Below are 21,581 nucleotides of genomic sequence, written 5' to 3' on the forward strand. Positions count from 1 at the left end.
TTTAAATTTTATTGATTTTTTTTCACAAGGGAGGAAACATAGAAGATTAAGCATCATTAATGTCTTATCAAGAAAAGGGCTAAGATGTTTTTCCTATGAGATATCTTATACCTTCTAGAAGTTCTTAAATATACTTAGTTTATGACTGATGTACCCTTGAGACCTTGATTGCCTTCTCTCTCTAGGACTAATTTGAATCCTATATATCAAATTGAATATTTAACAAATAAGGTGAATCAAACTAGTTCCTTAATCTTTTGAATATTTTTTATTTTATTATTTTAGCATTTTTTTTATGAAATAATTCTTTGATTCAACATATAATGAGATTTTTTTATTTATTTAATCACTTTAAAAGAAATAAATGAGGTAAGCATAATTTAGATAAAATATAATTTGAATTTGAAATGAGATCTAGACAAATTCTAGATTCCACCTTTCAAAGAGGACATAATAATTAATAAAATTAGGGTTGGGACACCTAATTAAGTATGGAATAAACAAACAAAAACTTCTTAAGAAGGCTAGCTATTTTAGATTTTAATAATGAAATTTAGGTTTCTTGTGGCGTGACTTACAAGTAATCATTATAATTAAACTGTAGTCAAGAATAAATTTTAAAAAAAATAATAAGAGATGAGATAAGTCCCACTATAGGATTTGATTCTTCCACTGTTGTGATTTCTTTTGGGTAAGAATATAGTGCTCCATCCATTGCCCCCCACATTCCCAAAGGTCTAGTTTGAATCCCAAAATTACAAATAGAAGAAAACAATTACAATTTATAAAACTTAGATCAAGTGACAAAGTGGTTGGCCCCAAGGTCAAGTTTGATTCCAGAAAACACAGAGAAAAAGAGTTTGAATGATTAACCTTCAAAGCAACATAAACCAACCCAATCTATATAATAAAATGCCAATGCTTAAGCTAGAATCAAACAAAGCCCAAGATTCTTCTACCCTTTTAGCTCTATCTTTACAATAAAATAAATTAATTAAAAAACTCTAAATGCCCTTTTCATTTCTCTCTACACGTTTCTGTAAAGTTCTGTTCTTGGCTGGAAGACAAAGCCAATATGAGAAAGGGAAGAAACATAAGCTAAGTTCTTGGCTAGTCTTTTGAATAGAAAGAGAAAGCTCTCATAGTCATATCCAATGCTCGTTTGTAAGCTCTTCAGGTGATTTCCAATAAAGTTACAATATTTGGTAATTTTAAAACCCAATCTTAGACAAGTTCTTCTTCTTCATCTGCCGTGTAGAATTTTTGCAGAACCAGAAGCTTTCTGACATCCAGACATGAGTAAAGAGGTATAGAACTGTTCTCTTCCACTTACATATGATGTTTTTCCGTTAAAAAAAAGACACAAGATCCTTGTTTTCTTTTTTATGTCTAGGTTGCCAATTTAGAGAAAGCTTTGTGGGAATCAGTCCAGGCAAAAGGACTTCTCCATCCAGACGTTCAAAGATTGTACCGTTCAGTTTGTAGATGTTATGAAAAACTCATTTTGGACAATCAAGAAGGTGTCGAGCTTCGGGACATTGAGTATGAGTTGTGGAAGGTTCATTACAGACATATCTTCGAATTTCGTAAGATGGTTGCTAAAGAAGTTATGGAAAGATTCAATCTTTTTCTATCAGAAGCCATGGAATTTTACCAAGGTTTGATCATAAAGCTGAAGAAGAAGAAGCCATGGAAGAATTCTTCTTCTATTCTCTACTTGTGCCACAGGCTCTTCGTCTGTTTGGGCGATTTAGCTCGATACAAAACAATGAATCCCGATTGGTCAATTTCTGCTTTTTATTACTTCAAAGCGATCAATTGTTGGCCAGACAGTGGAAATCCTCACAACCAGCTTGCTTTACTCGCCACCTATATGGAGGACGATTTCCTTACTTTGTATCATTGTGTCAGAAGTTTAGCCGTTAAAGAACCATTCCCAGATGCTAGGAATAACCTTATTCTCCCATTTCAAACGGTAACAGATTCATTTTGTTATGTTATTCAAGATGGGTTCTTGAAAAGCTTTGATTTTTTGTTTCTTTCAACTTACAGAACATGTCGTCCCTTTTACCATCACTATCTGAGGCAGCTCGGTTCAATTTCTTTACTCCGTCGGAAAGATGTTCGTCGGAAACTGAAACTACTTCTAGAAGCACACTCTGGCCTCTATTTGTCAGAACAATGAGCTTCTTCTTCGTTCAGTCAAGGTAAACAAGAATAATACCAATACTGATCTTATAGCTTAAAGAATTCAGCTTTTGAATTTTATTTTGAGGGTTGCAGAATTGAAGACTTCGATTGGACATTCGCATCCACCGTGAAAGAGTTGGATTCATTGCTGAAACTAAACAATTCGAGTTTGAGAGATTCGTTAGAATCTTATCAATACATAGGAGGAGGATCAGATCAGGAAAGGAAAGGACCTTACAGATCGCTTCAGATGGTCTGCATCTTGATCTTCGTGGTTTCCGACAGCCTCAACAACGAATCAGATTTAGTTTGTTTCTCGTTGATCGTTATTTTTGTTGTAATGGGAAGGTTCGTGGAGAGATGTGTGCATGGGAAGAATAAGCTTGAAGATTGCCCTCTTTTGCCGGCTGTTCTTGTTGTGGTTGAGTGGTTGGTTTTCATGATGAAACTAGTAGAGAAGCATTCAAATGATAAAAGGGTTAATTGTTCGATATCGTACTTCTTTGACTCCTTGGTTGAGCTTCTTAACTTAATTGATAGCAATGTCTGTTTTAATGATAGAAATGCTCTGTGGGAAGATTACGAGTTGAGGGGATTTACTCCGATTTCCAAATCACACGAAAGGCTAGATTTTGTGGATGATCGGACAACTCTGATTACTCCCTATAATGGCTATGAGTCACGTGCTGGTCGGATTCTTGTTTCAGGGAAGAGAATTGCAGATGAATCAAAAATTAGTTCTACCAAATGGATATGTTATGATGAAACGGGAAGAAAGTTCTATAGAACAGAGGTGAAACAAATTGCGAATAATATCAAAGTGATTGCAGCTGAAGAGGAGGAAGTGATTCTATTCAAGCCGATCACTAGGTTAAACTCAGCGCCACCATTTTCCAAGGCGGAATCTAGCTCCGATGATGACCTGCGACGAGCAGTGTCACTTTCAAAGCAGATTCCAGTGCAATTTGATCGAGAAACTACAAATATCGAAAATTGCAGGCCTAATTTGAAGGAGAATTCAGCATACACAGCTGGGCCTCCTTCTCTAAGCTCATGGGTTATCAACGATGGATGTTTTCAAATCGAAAAAGGGAAAGAACTTTACAAACCTGGATTAAGCACTATCGAGGAACCCCCCTTCCGTCATCCACCGCCGCCAATACCCTCCGCTCCGTTTATACCAGATGACGCTGTTTGGTTCAATGTCGGTTGTTCTAAGAACCCAGGAATAGTTAAGGATACAAGTGGCATACTCGGCCCATCTCCAATGATAAACCAGACAGCAAATTGGCCGATTGCACATTTGCCTTCAACTTTCAACCCACCGCCATTGATCGAGGGATTCCCGCCGGTTATCGGATTGAGTTCTTCGGAATGGCTAAGGCAGTACAGGAACAGGCAAAATCTGGAGCAGGGGAGCAATGTGGTTTGGCCAGTTCATCATCTTTATACAAATGGGCTCGGTGAATATTACGCCCTAGATGGTTCAAAATTAGGTTTCTGCGACGGATGGGGGAATCCTGTGAGCCCTAGCCAGATGGTGTATTTGGGAAACCCGCAGAACCAGAGTGGTTCTTTAATCTACGGCGTGGAAGAACAGAGAAGGGAGAAACAGATTAACGGTTATCAACGGGCGATTCCTTATGGATGTGGCGCACCGACGGCGGAGGTTAAGACGGACGAGCAGCAGCAGCATCTTCTTCAGTACCTAAAAGAGAAAGAATGGCAGCTTCATAGACAAGGCCAACTTTAGAGAAGGTCCAACAATGGAGAATTAGGTTTAGAGCTTGTAATTTCAAATCAGATAGATCATGTTTCATTTTAAAGTTGATTTATATAATGGTCTCGTTTGAATATGTTAAAAATAAATTTGTCAAAATTAATTACATTTTTGAGTTTAAATATAATATGTTACAACATTTAACTAGAAGCAGAATACAACATTTAATTAGAAGAGAAGATTATTTTATTTATTTTATTCATTTTATTTATTGTATTTTTTAAATATTTTTTTATTCTATCTTATTTATTTTATTTTTTCAAATTTCTTATATATTTATATAAAATTATTATGATAATAATAAATCATAAATTAAATATATATATCTCCACGTTTAATAAATAAATAAATAAAATATATATATATATATATATATATATATATATATATTTAATGATCTCATTTAGATATATATTAATTTATAATAACTTATCTTTTAAAACATAACTAAATTATGAGTATATATATAATTTTTTTTTTATTTACTAGATAAATAGACTAAATGAGTTCAAACCTAACAAATGTAGTTATAATTTTTAAGTAAGAACATACTAATATAAAATATATTGATGATATACTCTGAATTGTTCATTCTACTTATATGAATTTTAAACATTTTCAAGATATATTTTAGGGTTATTCGGTGTATATTTTGATCTTCGAATTAATCTAAATAATTTAAACATCTTTTTTTGAGATTCTGTTTGAATAATAAAAATAATGATCTTGACAAATGTGTTGTAATTCATAATTAGTGGTCTTCTATTGACATATCTTGGTATGTCATTATGTAATAAATTACAATCAAAGGTCTCTTGAGACTCTATTATCACTAAAATGAAATATAACTATTTAGATGGAAAAATAAAATAATCTTAAAAGGGGGTCGACTAATTCTCATTAAGAGTGTATTGTCATCCATGCCCACATATATGATGTCGTTATTCATTATCCTCAAAAGTGGTGATGAAAATGGAGAGAATATTGTGTAATTTTTTACGGGGATCTTTTAACTCATCGTTTTGTCATCTAGTTAGTTGAAATAATATTAAATGTTTTCAAAATTGTCTCTTCTACCAAAATTGTCTATAAGATCTTATTTTTTTAATAAGTCTCTTCTACCAAAATTGTGTAGTAGATTTGCAACGACGTGTCATTATTGGTCTAGTTGGTTCATCAAAATATCTAATTATCCAACGAGGTGTAGCATTTAGAGAGAAAATCTATTTTATGTGGAAAAGTTTTTAGTTAACAACCTAAATTCATTGCGGGGATGGTCTTTAATTAGTTTTTGGGATGATATTTGGTGTAGTATCAAAAGTCTAGCTACGACGTATATTGAGTTTATTTTCATTGTTATATGTAGAAATTATACAATTAAAGGAAATGTTTGAGCTTCAGTCTAGTGGTTTCGCTAATCGAATTAGATATAGAAGGAGATAAAATATTATGGAAACTTTGTCTCATAATAGAGTTTTACTTTTGGTTGAACACAAGCAAGATGCGTTGACAAAATATGAATAATTTACCTGTGAGGCATTGCTACAAATTGTTTGCTAAGATAATTTCATATAGTTTTTCTTAGAAAAACTTTGGCAGTCAAATATTTCATCCAAGATCTCATCTTTGAATGGAGCGTTATTCACGGTGAAATTTTTAAAGATGATATATGAATGAAAAATGATTATATTATAGATATATTATGGTTAGTCGTATATGTCACAAAGATGTTTAATCAACAACTCACTTACTTTTACATTGTTGAGTGATGACTAATATTTAAAGTCTTTTATGGAGTATTACTGAGATTTATTGGGTGATTCTCGAGTTTTTGGGTAGTCGTTGAGAAGTTTGGATCGATACGACTAATATGACAGACTTATATATTTGTGTTATCATTCCAATTAGTTTTTGGTGGATTATCTGGTTCGAAAAAAATCGTTGAACTTTCAATATTGTAATCGTTCGATACGTATAATTCAAAATGCTAGAAGCTTTCTAAAATTCGTTTAAAAAAGCCAATTTATAGAAGAAGTTTTACAACCGTACAACTCTTATAACATAATAAGCTTAACTAATTAATTTAGGGTTTATAGTTCAAATTTGAATATTTGTTTTTCAATTCAATTTTTGATTTATTTATTTTTTAATTTAAATAAAAGTTTTATGTTCATTTGAAACTGAAATTATGATTTTTTTTTTAAGTTTTATAAAAAAAATCGATTTAGGTTTTGATTTTTTAAATAACTTTGATGCATAAACAAATAAATTTGATATCAATTATACATAAACTAATTAAAAACATAAATAAAAAAAAAAACATTATCCATAAACTTACTAAAATATAAATCATAAACCAAAATTATTATCCATAAACAAACAAACATGTTCACAGAAAAAACACAATCCAAAAACAAAAAGAAAAACATTGCATTGTTATTCTTAATACTGAAACATTGATTTTTTCATAATAATATTAATTTTTTCTTATTAATTTTTTCTTACAGCTATCTCTTATAGTTAGAGTCTCTTATCGCTATCTCTTATAGTTAGAGTCTTATGATTAGAGGTGAAAAAATTATCGATATTAAAGGTATATCGAAAATATCGTACCGCAATATATTGAAAATATCGATTTTTAAAGTATACTTAAAAAAAGGTAATGTACACTAGTATAAAAGAGCTCAATAACGACAGTAAATACTGTCGTTAAAGGTTGGCTACAGAAAAAAATATTGTTGCTTGCTAAAAGGCTGAATACATAAATTTAAAATTGTTGACTAATGTACCTATTATTAAAAATGAAATACAATTTTCTAATATTAAAATTAAATATTTATATCACTCAAATAACAAATCTTATAAAGTGAGTATAAAATACATCAAATCTAAATTTGAACTCTTCAACAAGTCCATTCAATTCATTTTTTAAAAATCTCCTTTTACTATTGTAATCCATATAGTCATGAAAGTAATTCCTTCCAAAAATCAAAAAAATAATAAGATCAAATATGATTAGATGTCATTCATTGTTCAATCTAGAGGACGAATGACAAAAGAAAATTAATTGAATTATCGATTTCTTGGATACTTCTCTTTCAAATACTGCCAAAATTGTTCTGAGATTAAAATTCAGTTGAATTAAATTATTTCTATCTAAAATAATGAATGAAAAAAAAAATTAATTACGAACCAAAAGAACCGTAAGAGAGTCAGCCAAAACAATGTCTCCGTCAATTAGTATTGGTACAACACAAAGATGATTCAATTTCTCAAATTCTGCATGACAACAATAAAATGGCATATTCAAAATCATTATTTTGATTTCAGTAAAACCATTGAAACCTCCCTCTAATCTTTCTTAGGGTTAACAATGCTCACATAACTTTCTTGCCCCCAAATACCACGAATCAAGGCTCTCCGTACGAATATTTCACATTCGAAGGTTATTAAGATAAACTAAAATGGTTGTCTATGCTCCTAGGTACACTTATCATTTTATATAAATTAAAATTTTCCAAACTTTAACTTAGTTTTCAAATCTTACTAGAATGGTATTTTACCTGGGTCGTGCAACGAGCAACTACATCACATTTATGGTAAGTTCATCTACTATTCTCCATCCATACCCCATAATCCATTCTGCACAAAAGAGTTCAAACATATTAGAACTTTCAAAATTCTTCAAAAAGACTCACCCAATAACAAAGAATTCATAACCCTTCATGTCTAGATATTTTTTGTATCATTATTCTGAAATATAATTTCCATGAAAGCCTGGTAAGTTCCATTTATGAACTATGTATAAACTTTCGAAGTTCTTCCCATGAATCTGTTTGAGAAATCGAGCTTGTAAATCTGTTTCCACAAGTAACATGTTATAATTTTGGATTCTGAAATTCAAGCTAGTGGAGATGCTTATGAACTATGAAACGGTAGTTCTTTCCTTGTTCAATAAATATTCTCTCATAAACATTATATTTAGGGACAAGTGATTGATCATAGCGATAAGAACCTAATTCGTTAAAAAGAATGTGATAAGGAGATCCAAGATTGCTAATCTTGTCAATATACTTCCTAAGCTATTGTAGTTTCAAATAAATAAGACTGGGTTACTAACTTGTACTGAAGAATCAAAGTTTAAAACTGGACAAACATATATAAATTCAAAAAAACTTCACGACTCTTTTTGTACCAATCACTAATAAAGATTGTTATTGTGCCATTAGGGGATCCAAAGGGAACGAGGATGGCATCCCTGCTATTTAAATTGATTCTTGCATCGCCCCCCAATTTTTTGGAAGCTTATGAAAGGAAAGTAAAAGAAAATATCAATCTGATTTTTAACCTGGAACTGATAAGTCCAACTCCAACTAGACGATATAGGACAATTTGTTCATAATTCTCCATCATGCCATGAGTTCTTCCTTTGGTGTATCCCATTCCTGCAATTATATTAAAGTTTGTTTAGTTCTAATATTGTTTGTTATAATGATACCATGTTAAAAACAATGGCTCATCAAGATCATTTCTAATCATAATAACTACATTCCAATTTGTTGTCATATTCAGAATAAGGCCCGGAAAGTTAATCAATATAATAGCATAAAAAATATAACATTCACTTACTATTTAAATAAACCAAAAATATAAACCTTTAATGATTAATTAGGTTATTAACATTGAGTTTGGCTAATCAAATTTAGTAAACTCACAAGCTATAAAATCTACAAAACAAAAATTAATTCAATCCACAACTATAACCCAAATGTTAGTCGTTCTTTCCAATTTTGCCCCTAAAATGTTCACAATTTCATCCAAAAAATGCCTCAAATCATATAAAAGAGAGTACATACATTTAAAACAAAATAAATTTGTTTTTGAAAGAATGAATCATAGAGATAAATACCCACAATATGAAGTAGAAACTTACATTTCAAAATATGCCGATGTATCATCTGTGAAGAATTAAAAGTTTGTTAATCATCCTATAGTTTTTCCATATTATGTATGATGCATTCAACCAATACATAATTAACAATTGCATTTAACATGAATTCATTTAGCATTTATTTATAGAAATGATGAAATTATAGATTAATTTTAATATTAGAATAGTGAAACAATGCCTAGGATTTGGGAAAAAATAACCCCATCATATTCATCACCATGGTCATTACTTTCTACAGTAAATAATGATTTAAAGAATAATAAAAGACTCACCTCAAAATATTGTGAGAAGACAGTACATTTGTGTGCCTTTTCTTTCTCTAGCCAAAACCAAACAACATTCATGCTCGTCTTTGTTTACAGCAAAAATGTTATCATTACTAAACCAAGTTTATTTTTCCTACAGTCTAATTTGAATAACAAAACAACTAAACTCACCATCTTCACCACCAAGGCATCCAACAATCCTTTTGTCGACGTAATGTGATTTGATGGCAGCAGAGATTCCTAAAAAACATATTTAAACAGACACTGAAACAGGAATTGATATCTTTCTATTATATATATGTAAAACCAAAAGATCTTGTTGTCTGCACAAATTACAGAAAGATTAATAGATAAGTTGTATTATTTAGACAAAGCTTACAATCTGGAATTCTCATCTTCCTCCTATACTAAGGCATGTCCGATTGAAGTGAGCTTGAGACTTCAACCTCCATTTTAACATTCATGAATACATCAGTTCTTAGGCTTCCAAGATATCATTCAAAATTATTAGTTCAAAATTAGGGAATATGCATGTAATTATGAATAATGAACTAACAATAGTTTGAGACATGATCCAACTTACTTTCTTTGATGATATTGTATATTTTGAGACATGGTCCAACCTACTTTCCTTGTTGAATGTTAGACACATTCAGTTGAAAGCGTCATTGCTGAATGTTATCACATTCTGTTAGAAAGTAAAATTACCAAATCTATTGTAGATGTAATACTTTGATTTTAGTTTGAAATAAATCAAAAGATGTATTACAAACAACATAATTTAATAGTATATGTACAATTTATATGTTAATTATTGAACTGGAAAATTTGAAGTCATGAGAAAACATAATAATATTTTTTTTGGAATCAATGTAGAAAAAAGTTTTAAAAAAGAATGTGTAAAATTTAACAAAGTATATACTACCAACAAAATAAACCTAATATTTACTTTTAGTTAGTGAAGCTATGACAGTACAAAATATTAAATTTAATATTGGTATACAACCTCTAAGAAATATGGTGCACACTATCTCACCATTCAATTCATATTTATATAGGAATGCTAGATTCAAGTAATATTAGTCCTCAAATAGATAAAAAAGAAAAGAAAAAAAGAGGAGCTTACCTCTTTGAAGACATGACCGTGAGAAACTTTTTCGAATCCCTATATTGAAAGAAACTCAATCAGCCATATAACTTAACCTAATTAAATGAAATGACATACAATTTGAAACTATTTCATACCAGTTTTTGAAACATATGAAGAGAAGCTTAATTTAAATCCCCAATTTTAGTGGTAAAGACATGTATCCCTATATTCTCAACTGCAAATTCCATCATCATGACAACAGCTTCCTTTCCTAGGACCTCTAAGAAATATGGTGCACACTATCTCACCATTCAATTCATATTTATATAGGAATGCTAGATTCAAGTAATATTAGTCCTCAAATAGATAAAAAAGAAAAGAAAAAAAGAGGAGCTTACCTCTTTGAAGACATGACTATGAGAAACTTTTTCGAATCCCTATATTGAAAGAAACTCAATCAGCCATATAACTTAACCTAATTAAATGAAATGACATACAATTTGAAACTATTTCATACCAGTTTTTGAAACATATGAAGAGAAGCTTAATTTAAATCCCCAATTTTAGTGGTAAAGACATGTATCCCTATATTCTCAACTGCAAATTCCATCATCATGACAACAGCTTCCTTTCCTAGGACCTCTAAGAAATATGGTGCACACTATCTCACCATTCAATTCATATTTATATAGGAATGCTAGATTCAAGTAATATTAGTCCTCAAATAGATAAAAAAGAAAAGAAAAAAAGAGGAGCTTACCTCTTTGAAGACATGACTGTGAGAAACTTTTTCGAATCCCTATATTGAAAGAAACTCAATCAGCCATATAACTTAACCTAATTAAATGAAATGACATACAATTTGAAACTATTTCATACCAGTTTTTGAAACATATGAAGAGAAGCTTAATTTAAATCCCCAATTTTAGTGGTAAAGACATGTATCCCTATATTCTCAACTGCAAATTCCATCATCATGACAACAGCTTCCTTTCCTAGGACCTCTAAGAAATATGGTGCACACTATCTCACCATTCAATTCATATTTATATAGGAATGCTAGATTCAAGTAATATTAGTCCTCAAATAGATAAAAAAGAAAAGAAAAAAAGAGGAGCTTACCTCTTTGAAGACATGACTGTGAGAAACTTTTTCGAATCCCTATATTGAAAGAAACTCAATCAGCCATATAACTTAACCTAATTAAATGAAATGACATACAATTTGAAACTATTTCATACCAGTTTTTGAAACATATGAAGAGAAGCTTAATTTAAATCCCCAATTTTAGTGGTAAAGACATGTATCCCTATATTCTCAACTGCAAATTCCATCATCATGACAACAGCTTCCTTTCCTAGCCCTTGCCACACCTATTCTATGCCAATTAAATATAAACATCAACGTTTTTTTAAAACCAAGCACAATCTATATTCTTAAGAAAGTTAATTAAACATTCAGATTCTTAAAAAAAGGTAAGCAAAAGTCACATTTTAAGTTCAACAATCATAATTTCTATCTCGGCCTTATGAGAATCATCCAAGTCATATAAGTATACATTGACATCCCCAACCATGACTGGGAAAGTAAGAATTATTAGTCTAAACATTTGAAAAGTTTCAAGGTTTTTTTATTATTGATACATGTCAATTGTTCATGGGGTTTAATAAAGTTAATAAACAAGAATACAGATCCTTAAATAACTTCATGAACAACTTGATTTCTCTATCCGATTCAGATTATTGAATTGATCTCATTTGGAGTTATTTGTAATGAGAAATAATAATAAAAGATGCAAATATAAGACCTACAATGTGAGTATCTCCAATGGTATAGTCTCCATCAATCAATTTCCTATCCAAAATTATGAAGGGTTGTTCATTAAAATCAATATATATAATTTTGAATTGATCGGAAGAACAAGAAAGCAATGAAATACATATAATTAAAGTAATATATATATATATATATATATATATATGTCATCACCTATACTACTAGTAATATTGTCCATCATCTTAATATTAGCTAAAATTAAAGAATTTCATAAGTATAATAGATGATATCATATAATGATAAACAGAATTTCATGGTAATTATAAACATAATCGCTTTATTCAGATAAAATTTCATCAAACACTTGATACACAAACTTAAATATTTAATAAGAAATGGATGTTCATTAGGTAGAAAAAACAAGTTGGTGCTTTGTGGTAGAATCCAGAAAACAAATTATATAGACTATAAGCTGACCAAGAGAGATCTATGAAAGTAGAATAAATATATGAGAAAGGAATAAGAACTTATGTATGGTAATTTTACCTAAGAATAAGTGATGTGGTCACTAATCTCTAATGGTATTAGCTGCAAAATCCTTGTGGACATTCTGTCGAACACTTTGTAGGCAAAAACATGAAGTGAGTGATAAATTAACAATATAAACAAACAAAAAAGAAGATGATGAATATGATCAAGGATATCGAAGCAATATACATAAATAGAAGAGATTCGCAGTGATTCCTCATCAAATGTATAGTCGGTTGCAAAACGTCAAAGACCTAGCGAGATTGGTCCAAACGAAACCATATCAAAGAAAACAGCATGACCAGCTCTAACTATATATATTGTATCAATACAATACGATAAAGATCATGTTAGCAGATACACTAGAAGCTTAGCATTTTGGATATCATAAAGATCATGTGCACTGGAAAGACCAATAGCTTTAAACATCTAAGAAAAGCATGTACTTTGACAAATTCATAGCTATGCCCACCAAAAAATAGTAGGTTTTCACATCCTAATAACATAAAGTTAAGTATAACCTTGTAAAACAGATCTTCAACTTCCCTCTCGCGAATATCACCAGGAAGATTTCCGACATAAATTGTTTTGCTTGAGCGAGTCATTGTTCCTGAACGAACAACAAATCTGAATAAAGAAAACGACTAGCGATGAAACTTGGAAAGCATAATCTAAATCAAGATAAGGAATAAAATCCAGCACGCATTCAAAACCCTAACCATCTAAAAAAAGAATTCAAGAAGAATAATAATCCGGCATTCAAAACCCTAATTTCAAAGCCAAAAGAAAGAATTTAGATTCAAAAGAAGTCGTAAATAGAACGTGTAAATTTATCTGAATTTAGATAAATTTAGAAAGAGAATACATAAGATTCAAAGCAGGCGTTACCTTCGACTTCAAATCCTAGAGTGAGAACGAGTTGAGACGGCGAGAGGAAATGCGACGGTGGAGTGGAGGCTGGGAGGGTGATGTCTTAACAAAACGTGCCTTTCACCGTTGGATCTCTATGACTCAATCCAACGACTATTAGTTAGTGTGTCCAAATTCACATATACTTTCCTATCTGTATCTTCTTTGTCGTGGAGGGTTACTCGATGGAAATAGATCAAACAAACGAGAGCGGATGAATGAGTGTTAGGGCTTGATGAGCCTCCCTCTCTAACTAATACCAATTTAAAAGTCTTATATATATTTAAATTAAAAGGTTTCGGTTTTATTTTATATTTAGCCACGGGATGAAATGTATGTAGATACTAATCGATAGATAGTGTCCTATTAAAGTATGAATATTTATTTATTTTTGTTTAATAGCGACAGTAATTAAAATACAGTGACTAATTTGGTGGCTATTAACGGTTTTTTTTACTAGTGGTATGATACTGATACCAAAATTATTGATACGGTAAAAATATGAGATTTTTAAAATTTTGTATATCAAGATATACCGAAATAGTATTTATAAGTTAAAATATATATATATATAATACTTATAAGAAAATAATTAAATAGATTTGATATTAATTTAATTATAGAAATATAATTTTTGAAAATATCAAAATATAAATATACTAAAATATTATTTAATATACTAAAAATCAATCTTACCGATAAGATTGATTTTTTTAAGTTAATATGTTTTTTAAGTATCAAAGGTATAATACCGATACCGTACCAAAATTAAGGTATACTGAAATCAAGGTAAAGTAAATGTATGCATTTTTTGCATACCGAAACTTTCGGTAAGGTATATAAGGTATGGATAAAACATTAAGGTATAACGTACCGATCAACCCCTACTTATAGTTTGGTAATTGCAATTTTCCATTGAACAGCCTAAGAGTCTTGATTCCGTGAGCTGATTAAGTGACACCAATCTTCAATACGTTTGATGAAGATATTGAGCCTATAATATTACTTGTTATTGATATTTTATTGAAATGAATTGGCTTGGATATGGAATAAAACTAGTATTAAGATTCGATAGTGTTGTCAAAGAAGAAGAAGGAGGAACACGAGAAATTAGATTCGATGGGACTATTCAAGGACTAGTAAAAAATGTGTTAGTATCGGTCATTTAGTGAAATTTAATCGGGGTATTTAAAATCGTAGTTAAAACCTGTTAGAATAAGTTAAATGAAGAAAAAGAAAGAATTAATAATTAGAGAAATAATTAATTAAGATTAATTGATTAAAATTAACTCAGGTGAATAAAACTAAGTTAAATCAAATACAACATAGTTTTGATGATGAATAAGTGAATAAAACTAAGTTGTGCAAATTTCTTGCGCAGGTACAACTCAAGAAGTGCGAGCATACGTACTAGGCTAAGAAAGTGCAAGCAGACGTATTTCTTCGAACAGACGTCTCACTTCAAGTAGATGTCCTGGCCTCAAGTTGAGGAAGCGCAAGTAGACGTCTCACCGCGAGCAGACGCCTTACTTCAGCAGTAGTCTGAAGAAGCGCGAGCAGACGCCTTGCTTCAGTAGTACCCTGAAGAAGTGCTGACAGCAGCTTTGCTTCAGTAGTCGTCTGAAAAAGAGTTCAATTATCTGCACAACTCATCAACATAGCGAACAACAGACTTCGTTATAAGTAGACTTCCTAGTCAACTTATTACAACAGCCACCAAGTGTTCAACCATTAGAAAGTCGACACATATCTACGTATCAAATTCGACCGTTTCCTACATCTCAACAAAGGACATCAAAGTATAATGTCGAATCCCTGGATTTGAGGTATGACGAATCTTTCCCGGTCATTTCACAATCCAAGAATCAGAGTCGATCGTTTCTACGCCTCAATATAAAAGAGCTTCAGAGTACAATTGTGACTCCCCCTAGTTCTCATACATGTTACACAGTTAGTGAATTGCATAGTCAACGAGCTCTAAATTCTTAATCTCTCTCTTTCTAACTATAAAAGCATACATTGTATAAGTTGAGAGTACATTTATTCTTGTAAGTTGAACAGAAAATTGTCTGTTCAATAGAGTGAGTGCTAGGAGTTTAGAACAGACAGTTGTTAAGTCCTGAGTTCTGACTGAGTTTGTATAGACGTTGTACAAATCAAAGTCTTCTAGTGAAATTCTTCTGAAAATAAAAGAAGGGGCGACGTAGGAGTCTTATCTTCGAACATCCATAAAACTCTTGAGTTAATTACTTTCCGCATTCTTACGTCTTGCATCTGTAGCTTCAAATCTAGCAAACACTTTTGCACTTGAAATCGTTCAAGAGCTTGCGACAATTTGTGAAGAATAGAAACAAATTTTAATTTCTAACAGGTTTAAAATTGAATTGAAAGTCATGTTTTGTGCAACAATATTTAATCCCCTTCTATTGTAGTAGTCGATCCTCACAAAACCTTACTACTTAATAGTAATCTCTAGATAACTTTGTAAAAATTATACAATCCCCAATACATTATAATCAGTGTTGAAGGGACTTAAATCACATCACACCCACGATACTAAAACTTAAAAAGACCCATTTTTGTAGCTCAATGATTCAACAAACTCCATATAATCTCAAATGCATAATTGATCCACATCTCTAATCACAATTAATTTTTTTTACCATTATGTATAAATTTCACCAACTTGTACAAATTCAAGTTTGATGTTTAAAATTTTTCACTAAAACTTTCACTAAAAGATACAAAAATTCAAATTTCATACCGTATGGAATTTAATTTTTTTTTTTAAATTTAATGGGGTGTTTAAAGGCCTTCGTTTTTCGACTAAAAGTTTTGTTAGATTATTCATTAGATACTATTATTTAATTATTATTTTTAAAATATTTACATAATTTTAGTTTCAAATAACATAGAACATTTATTTAAATTGAAGAAAAAACTATAAATCAAATTGAAAAATAAAAATTTGAATTTTATAGATTAAAATCTTAAATTAACCATTTAAACATATTAAATTAAAATCTGTGAAGAACGATTAAGGAAGATGGGTGAAGAAGTGAAAGAAAGTCGTAATTGTTGATAGTGACAGAAAAGTACATACAAAAATAGAGATAAAGAACACACAAAGAAATAATTACTTAATATTATCATGTTTTACTTCTAATATATATTGATATATATCAATATATATATATATATATATATATATATATTATCATGTTTTCCTTCAAATATATATTGATATATATCAATATTTATATTAAATAGTTTTAAAAAAGTGACATATAATAAAATTGATTATGTATATATTATTACTTAAATAATGTATAAATAATAAGTTAATGATATTAAAAATCTTATTTCATATAATTTTAACGATAAATAAAAAATTCAGATTGACCTCATAATTAGTCTCAATTTGATAATTTGGTACATTCAAAATATTTAAAGAGATATATGTAGAAATTATTGGAAGTTTGAATAGGGGAAGAGATAATCAGTCTGAGAAAAACATTACATGACATGTTCTTTCTCTACCATCTCTCCTTCCTTATTTCTACGTCATACTTCATTATTTTTTCTTCCAATCACTTCTTTTATTTTAAACTGATAATATAGTATTAATTTAATAATTTTTAATATAAACAGGGTATGTATTGATTAAATAATAATTGAGATATTGAGAACAAACTTCTAAACAAATTATACATAAAATAAGTTGTATGAGCTAAATTAAAACATAAATATATTTAATAATATTAAAAACATAAATATATGTATTAATATATTTTAAAAATTGTTAAACTATATATATATATACTAATTAAAATAAATTTTCTGTAAATTATTATATTATAAAAAATATTTATTATCATGTATACAGAATAAATATACTTTTTTGATATTAATAATTTTAAATAAATATATACGAGAAAGAATTATACACTATTATTTTAAAAATTATTTATTAATTTTTATTTTTATAAAAAATAATATTTATATTTATTGATTATTCCTAAATTACAAATGAATAAATATATATTTTTTAAATATATAATTTAAGAGAAATGATGGGGATGAAATTTGGAGGAGGAATGATGTGGATTCACTGAGAAAATAATAAAAAAATTATCTTTCCTCGCCCTTTATCATTTTTCGAAAATGTGATGTGGTGACACGCATCCCCTCCCAATTCTATCTTCCAAATTTTCTATTCTTATCCCTCATTATAATTTAAACACAATTTATTAGAAATCATTTATCTAAATATATATTTTAAAATTACATAAATAAATATATTTAAGTTTTTATATATAATTAATAACATTTATATTATTTAAATATTTATTATATATATATATATATGAGAAATGATTAGGTGAGAGAATTTAGTGAAGGATGACTTAGCATAATGTTATTCGCTGAAAAAATCAAATAATTTCTCTATTTTCTCTCTTTCCTCCCACTTTTACATTTTCCAACCAATAAGAATGAAAGTCCCTTGCCAAATTCATTCACTAAATTCATTCACCAAATTTTCTCTCTCTATCCCTCCTTATATATATATAATGCCTAAATTATAAATGAATTAATCAAAAACATTTAAAATTATATTTTTTATAAGCGTTTTATCTTAAATTATATATATAAATATATATTTTAAAAAATGCATATATATATATTTATATTAATTTTCTTATATAATATATTATTTAATTAAAACATTAAAATCATTAATAATAAAATTATGAATTAAAAAATGTAAACTAATTATTTAAAAAATCATATTTATGAAATAAAATAAAATAAAAAGGTAATTGTTTTGTAGTTTTGTTTTTACTTCTTATATTTTAATTTAAATATGTAATTATTTTAAAATTAGTAAATACAGTTAAAAATTTATATACTTAAAAAAAAGAAGATAATTATAAAAATATGTAATTATTTTGAAAGTATTTTAAAATAATTAATTTAATTGATTTTTTTTATAAAGTTTGAAAGTGTTTTAGAAAGAGTGATTTTAAATATTTTTTAAAATTTAATAAATTATTATTTAAACATAAGATAATATTGTTAAAAAAAATTATAAGTATATAATTGTAAAAAGATTATTGATTTATATTCATTCTAATAACTTATTTGTAAAACATAATAAGTTGTTAAAAATATTAATAAATTAATAATAAATTTAATGTTAATAAATTTATTATTAATATTTTAAGTATTAAATATAAAATTTAAAATTTTTGGATAAAGATGAGTAATTATTTAAAAATTAGTTAATAAATAAAAATATTTTCAATATTTGTTTTATATTTTATCAAATATATTCATAAATATACTTTAATAAGTTTTATTATGTTAATCTTTATAACTAAATATATTAATGTAATATTATGTTAATCTCTAAAAGTTTTTTAAAATTTATTATGTTTGATTATTTAATTAATTTTAAAAATAAGAATTTATTAATTAAAAAAAATTGTAAATAAATGAGAGAAAATATAAAAAATAGTTTTTTTTTCTATTTTTATATATATTAAATTTTAATAAGAAATTATTTAAAAATTAATTAATACAGTTAAAAAAAATAATGATTTATACATTTATAATATATACATTAGAGAGAAAGTTTGAAAATTTTTTTTTATATTTCTTTTAATTTGTAATAATTATTTAAAATTAGTTAATACCGTTATAAAAAACATTGTTATACGACAAAATGAAATTGTAAAACAAATTCTGTTTTTATATTAATACGACAAGTGTTTGAAAAATTAACAAATTATGTTATAATATTAATACGACAAGTGTTTAAAAAACTTTTACAAAATTCTGTTTTTATATTAATACGACAAGTGTTTGAAAAATTAACAAATTATGTTATAATATTAATACGACAAGTGTTTAAAAAACTTTTACAAAATTCTGTTTTTATATTAATACGACAAGTGTTTAAAAAACTTTTACAAAATCCTGTTTTTATATTAATACGACAAGTGTTTGAAAAATAAATTGTTAACAAATTATATTAATACGACAAGTGTTTAAAAAACAAATTGTTTTTTATATTATTTTAAATTTTAGCAAGTAATTAAACGTTTATAATACGACAATTAATCTAGGTTTATATTTAATTTAAATTTTAATTAGTAATTATTTAAAAATCTTGTTAAAAAAATTAATGATATATTTTGAAATACGACAAATTTTTTTGTTTTTATAAAACAAAATTTTATTTTTTTTATATTTATTTTAATTTTTAATAAGTAATTATTTAAAAAATTGTTAATACTATTCAAATTAATAATTATTTATACTACAAAACCAGATTATTTTACAAATATGTAAGTGTATATACATTTTAATCTATTATTTCAAAATATATCAAACATTTTAAAAATAAAAATAAATCTATAACATATAAAAATAACATTTAATGAGATTACGCCCTAGATGGTTCAAAATTAGGTTTAAGCGACGGATGGGGGAATCCTCTGAGCCCTAGCCAGATGGTGTATTTGGGAAGCCCGCATAACCATAGTGGTTCTTTGATCTACGGCGTGGAAGAACAGAGAAGGGAGAAACAAGTTAATGGTTATCAACGGCGATTCCTTATGGATGTGGCCACTAACGGCGGAGGTTAAGTCGGACGAGCAGCAGCATCATCTTCGTACCTAAAAAGAGAAAGAATGGCAGCTTCATAGACAAGACCAACTTTAGAGAAGGTCCAACCATGGAGAATTAGGTTTAGAGCTTGTAATTTCAAATCAGATAAATTATGTTTCATTTTAAAGTTGATTTTATATAATGGTCACGTTTGAATATGCTAAAGTAAATTGTCGTAATAATTAATTCAAAATTTATAATAAAAACACATTTTGGGATTTTTGATTTAGTGTTTATAAACTGAGTTTGGACATTTACTAATAAGTTTATGCAAAAAATTATGTTTAGATATAATTTTTTCTCTTCAAATAGTATTTTAAGCTTATAATCATAACGATATTCTCTTTCTATCATTTTTTAATATTTTTTTATTTTTTCTTATTTATTTAATCTATTTCTAATATTTTTCATTCTTATATTTTATCTATTTTTTATTCATTATTAACTAATATTTTAAAACATAGAGGTTGTTTGGTGAACCAATTCTCAAACTAACATTGTTTTTCGTTCAATTTCCCAAATTAACCTAGTTTATTCATTCATTCTCAAATTAACCTACTTTACTATTGAAAGTTTCTTTATTTATTTTTATTTTTTAAATTTATTTATATTTAAACTTATATATATATATATAAATTATTATTTTTATTAAATTATTTTTTTTATAAATTTGATTATTTATATTTTGATTAATATATTTAAATTATTATTTTTATAAATTTAATTATTTATATTTTAATATATATTTAATTTTAATTATTATTTTATATAATATTTTATTTTTATTTTAAAAAGTTTAATATAATATTATACAAATGAGAATTATTTAAATATAATGACAAAACAATTATAAAAAAAATACGATCATTCAAATTGTCACCAAATAAAGTGGAAAATAAGAGCGATTAAGCATTCAAGAAATAATAATAAAAACATAAGTCAAATATATTTATCAACTAACAAACTTAAGATAAAATATAGTATTAATATGCTCAAGAAAATCAATATTGGACGTTCTAATAACACATGATTGAAAAAAATATGATAATTTTATTCCCAATAAAATTTTGAGAAAGAAGAGAAACTAACTAAGTCAAAGTCAATGTATTCAAATTGAGAATAATAACTCACTAAACACTACAATTTGTGGGAGGTGTGGCCAAAAAGGTTATACAAAACGTAGTTAAAAGATGTACTTGAGTAAAATTGTAAATAATTTAGAAAAGAATGATTGTAATTATTTTTTATAAATTATTATATATAGTTATGGTTAAAATATTTTAAATATATTAATATTTATTAATTATTTATGAGGATGGTAAAGTGAATATTTATTATATTATATAAATAATAATTAAAATGTAAATATATATATTAAAATTATAATAATAAAATTTATAAAAATAATAATTTAAAATA

At 27.6% G+C, this 21,581-nt stretch overlaps 1 protein-coding gene and 1 long non-coding RNA gene across 14 annotated transcripts; one reads left to right on the forward strand and one right to left on the reverse strand.

Moving 5' to 3' along the window:
* The first annotated feature begins 1,039 nt into the window (after nt 1-1,039).
* On the forward strand, nt 1,040-3,943 carry LOC124931307 (nonsense-mediated mRNA decay factor SMG7-like). Its single transcript, XM_047471743.1, has 5 exons — nt 1,040-1,177; nt 1,259-1,307; nt 1,394-1,975; nt 2,053-2,207; nt 2,284-3,943. The coding sequence occupies exons 2-5, from the start codon at nt 1,296-1,298 to the stop codon at nt 3,941-3,943; spliced, it is 2,409 nt and encodes an 802-aa protein (XP_047327699.1). The 5' UTR covers nt 1,040-1,177; nt 1,259-1,295.
* A 3,264-nt stretch (nt 3,944-7,207) lies between these two features.
* Nucleotides 7,208-13,739, reverse strand: LOC124928822. 13 transcript variants are annotated; one of them, XR_007098600.1, is made up of 19 exons: nt 13,470-13,739; nt 13,103-13,208; nt 12,771-12,835; nt 12,600-12,673; nt 11,519-11,650; nt 11,400-11,438; nt 11,157-11,281; nt 11,038-11,076; nt 10,795-10,919; nt 10,433-10,714; nt 10,314-10,352; nt 9,771-9,858; nt 9,567-9,633; nt 9,359-9,427; nt 9,194-9,271; nt 8,904-8,928; nt 8,319-8,415; nt 7,534-7,612; nt 7,208-7,249 (listed from the first exon to the last, which is right to left on the reverse strand). It is a non-coding gene; the product is annotated as an uncharacterized LOC124928822 (long non-coding RNA). The 13 variants fall into 13 exon arrangements; XR_007098598.1 differs by lacking the exon at nt 7,208-7,249 and having other exon boundaries at nt 7,256-7,612; nt 10,433-10,557; nt 10,676-10,714; XR_007098605.1 differs by lacking the exon at nt 7,208-7,249 and having other exon boundaries at nt 7,256-7,612; nt 9,194-9,240.
* Between the last annotated feature and the right edge of the window lie 7,842 nt (nt 13,740-21,581).

The sequence above is a fragment of the Impatiens glandulifera genome, chromosome 3, assembly GCF_907164915.1.
Source record: "Impatiens glandulifera chromosome 3, dImpGla2.1, whole genome shotgun sequence".
NCBI classification, from domain to species: Eukaryota; Viridiplantae; Streptophyta; class Magnoliopsida; order Ericales; family Balsaminaceae; genus Impatiens; species Impatiens glandulifera.

Coding starts and splice junctions, on each gene's coding strand:
- LOC124931307 (XM_047471743.1), top strand. Junction 1,976..2,052: donor TTATTCTCCCATTTCAAACG/GTAACAGATTCA, acceptor TTCAACTTACAG/AACATGTCGTCCCTTTTACC. Junction 2,208..2,283: donor TTCTTCTTCGTTCAGTCAAG/GTAAACAAGAAT, acceptor TGAGGGTTGCAG/AATTGAAGACTTCGATTGGA.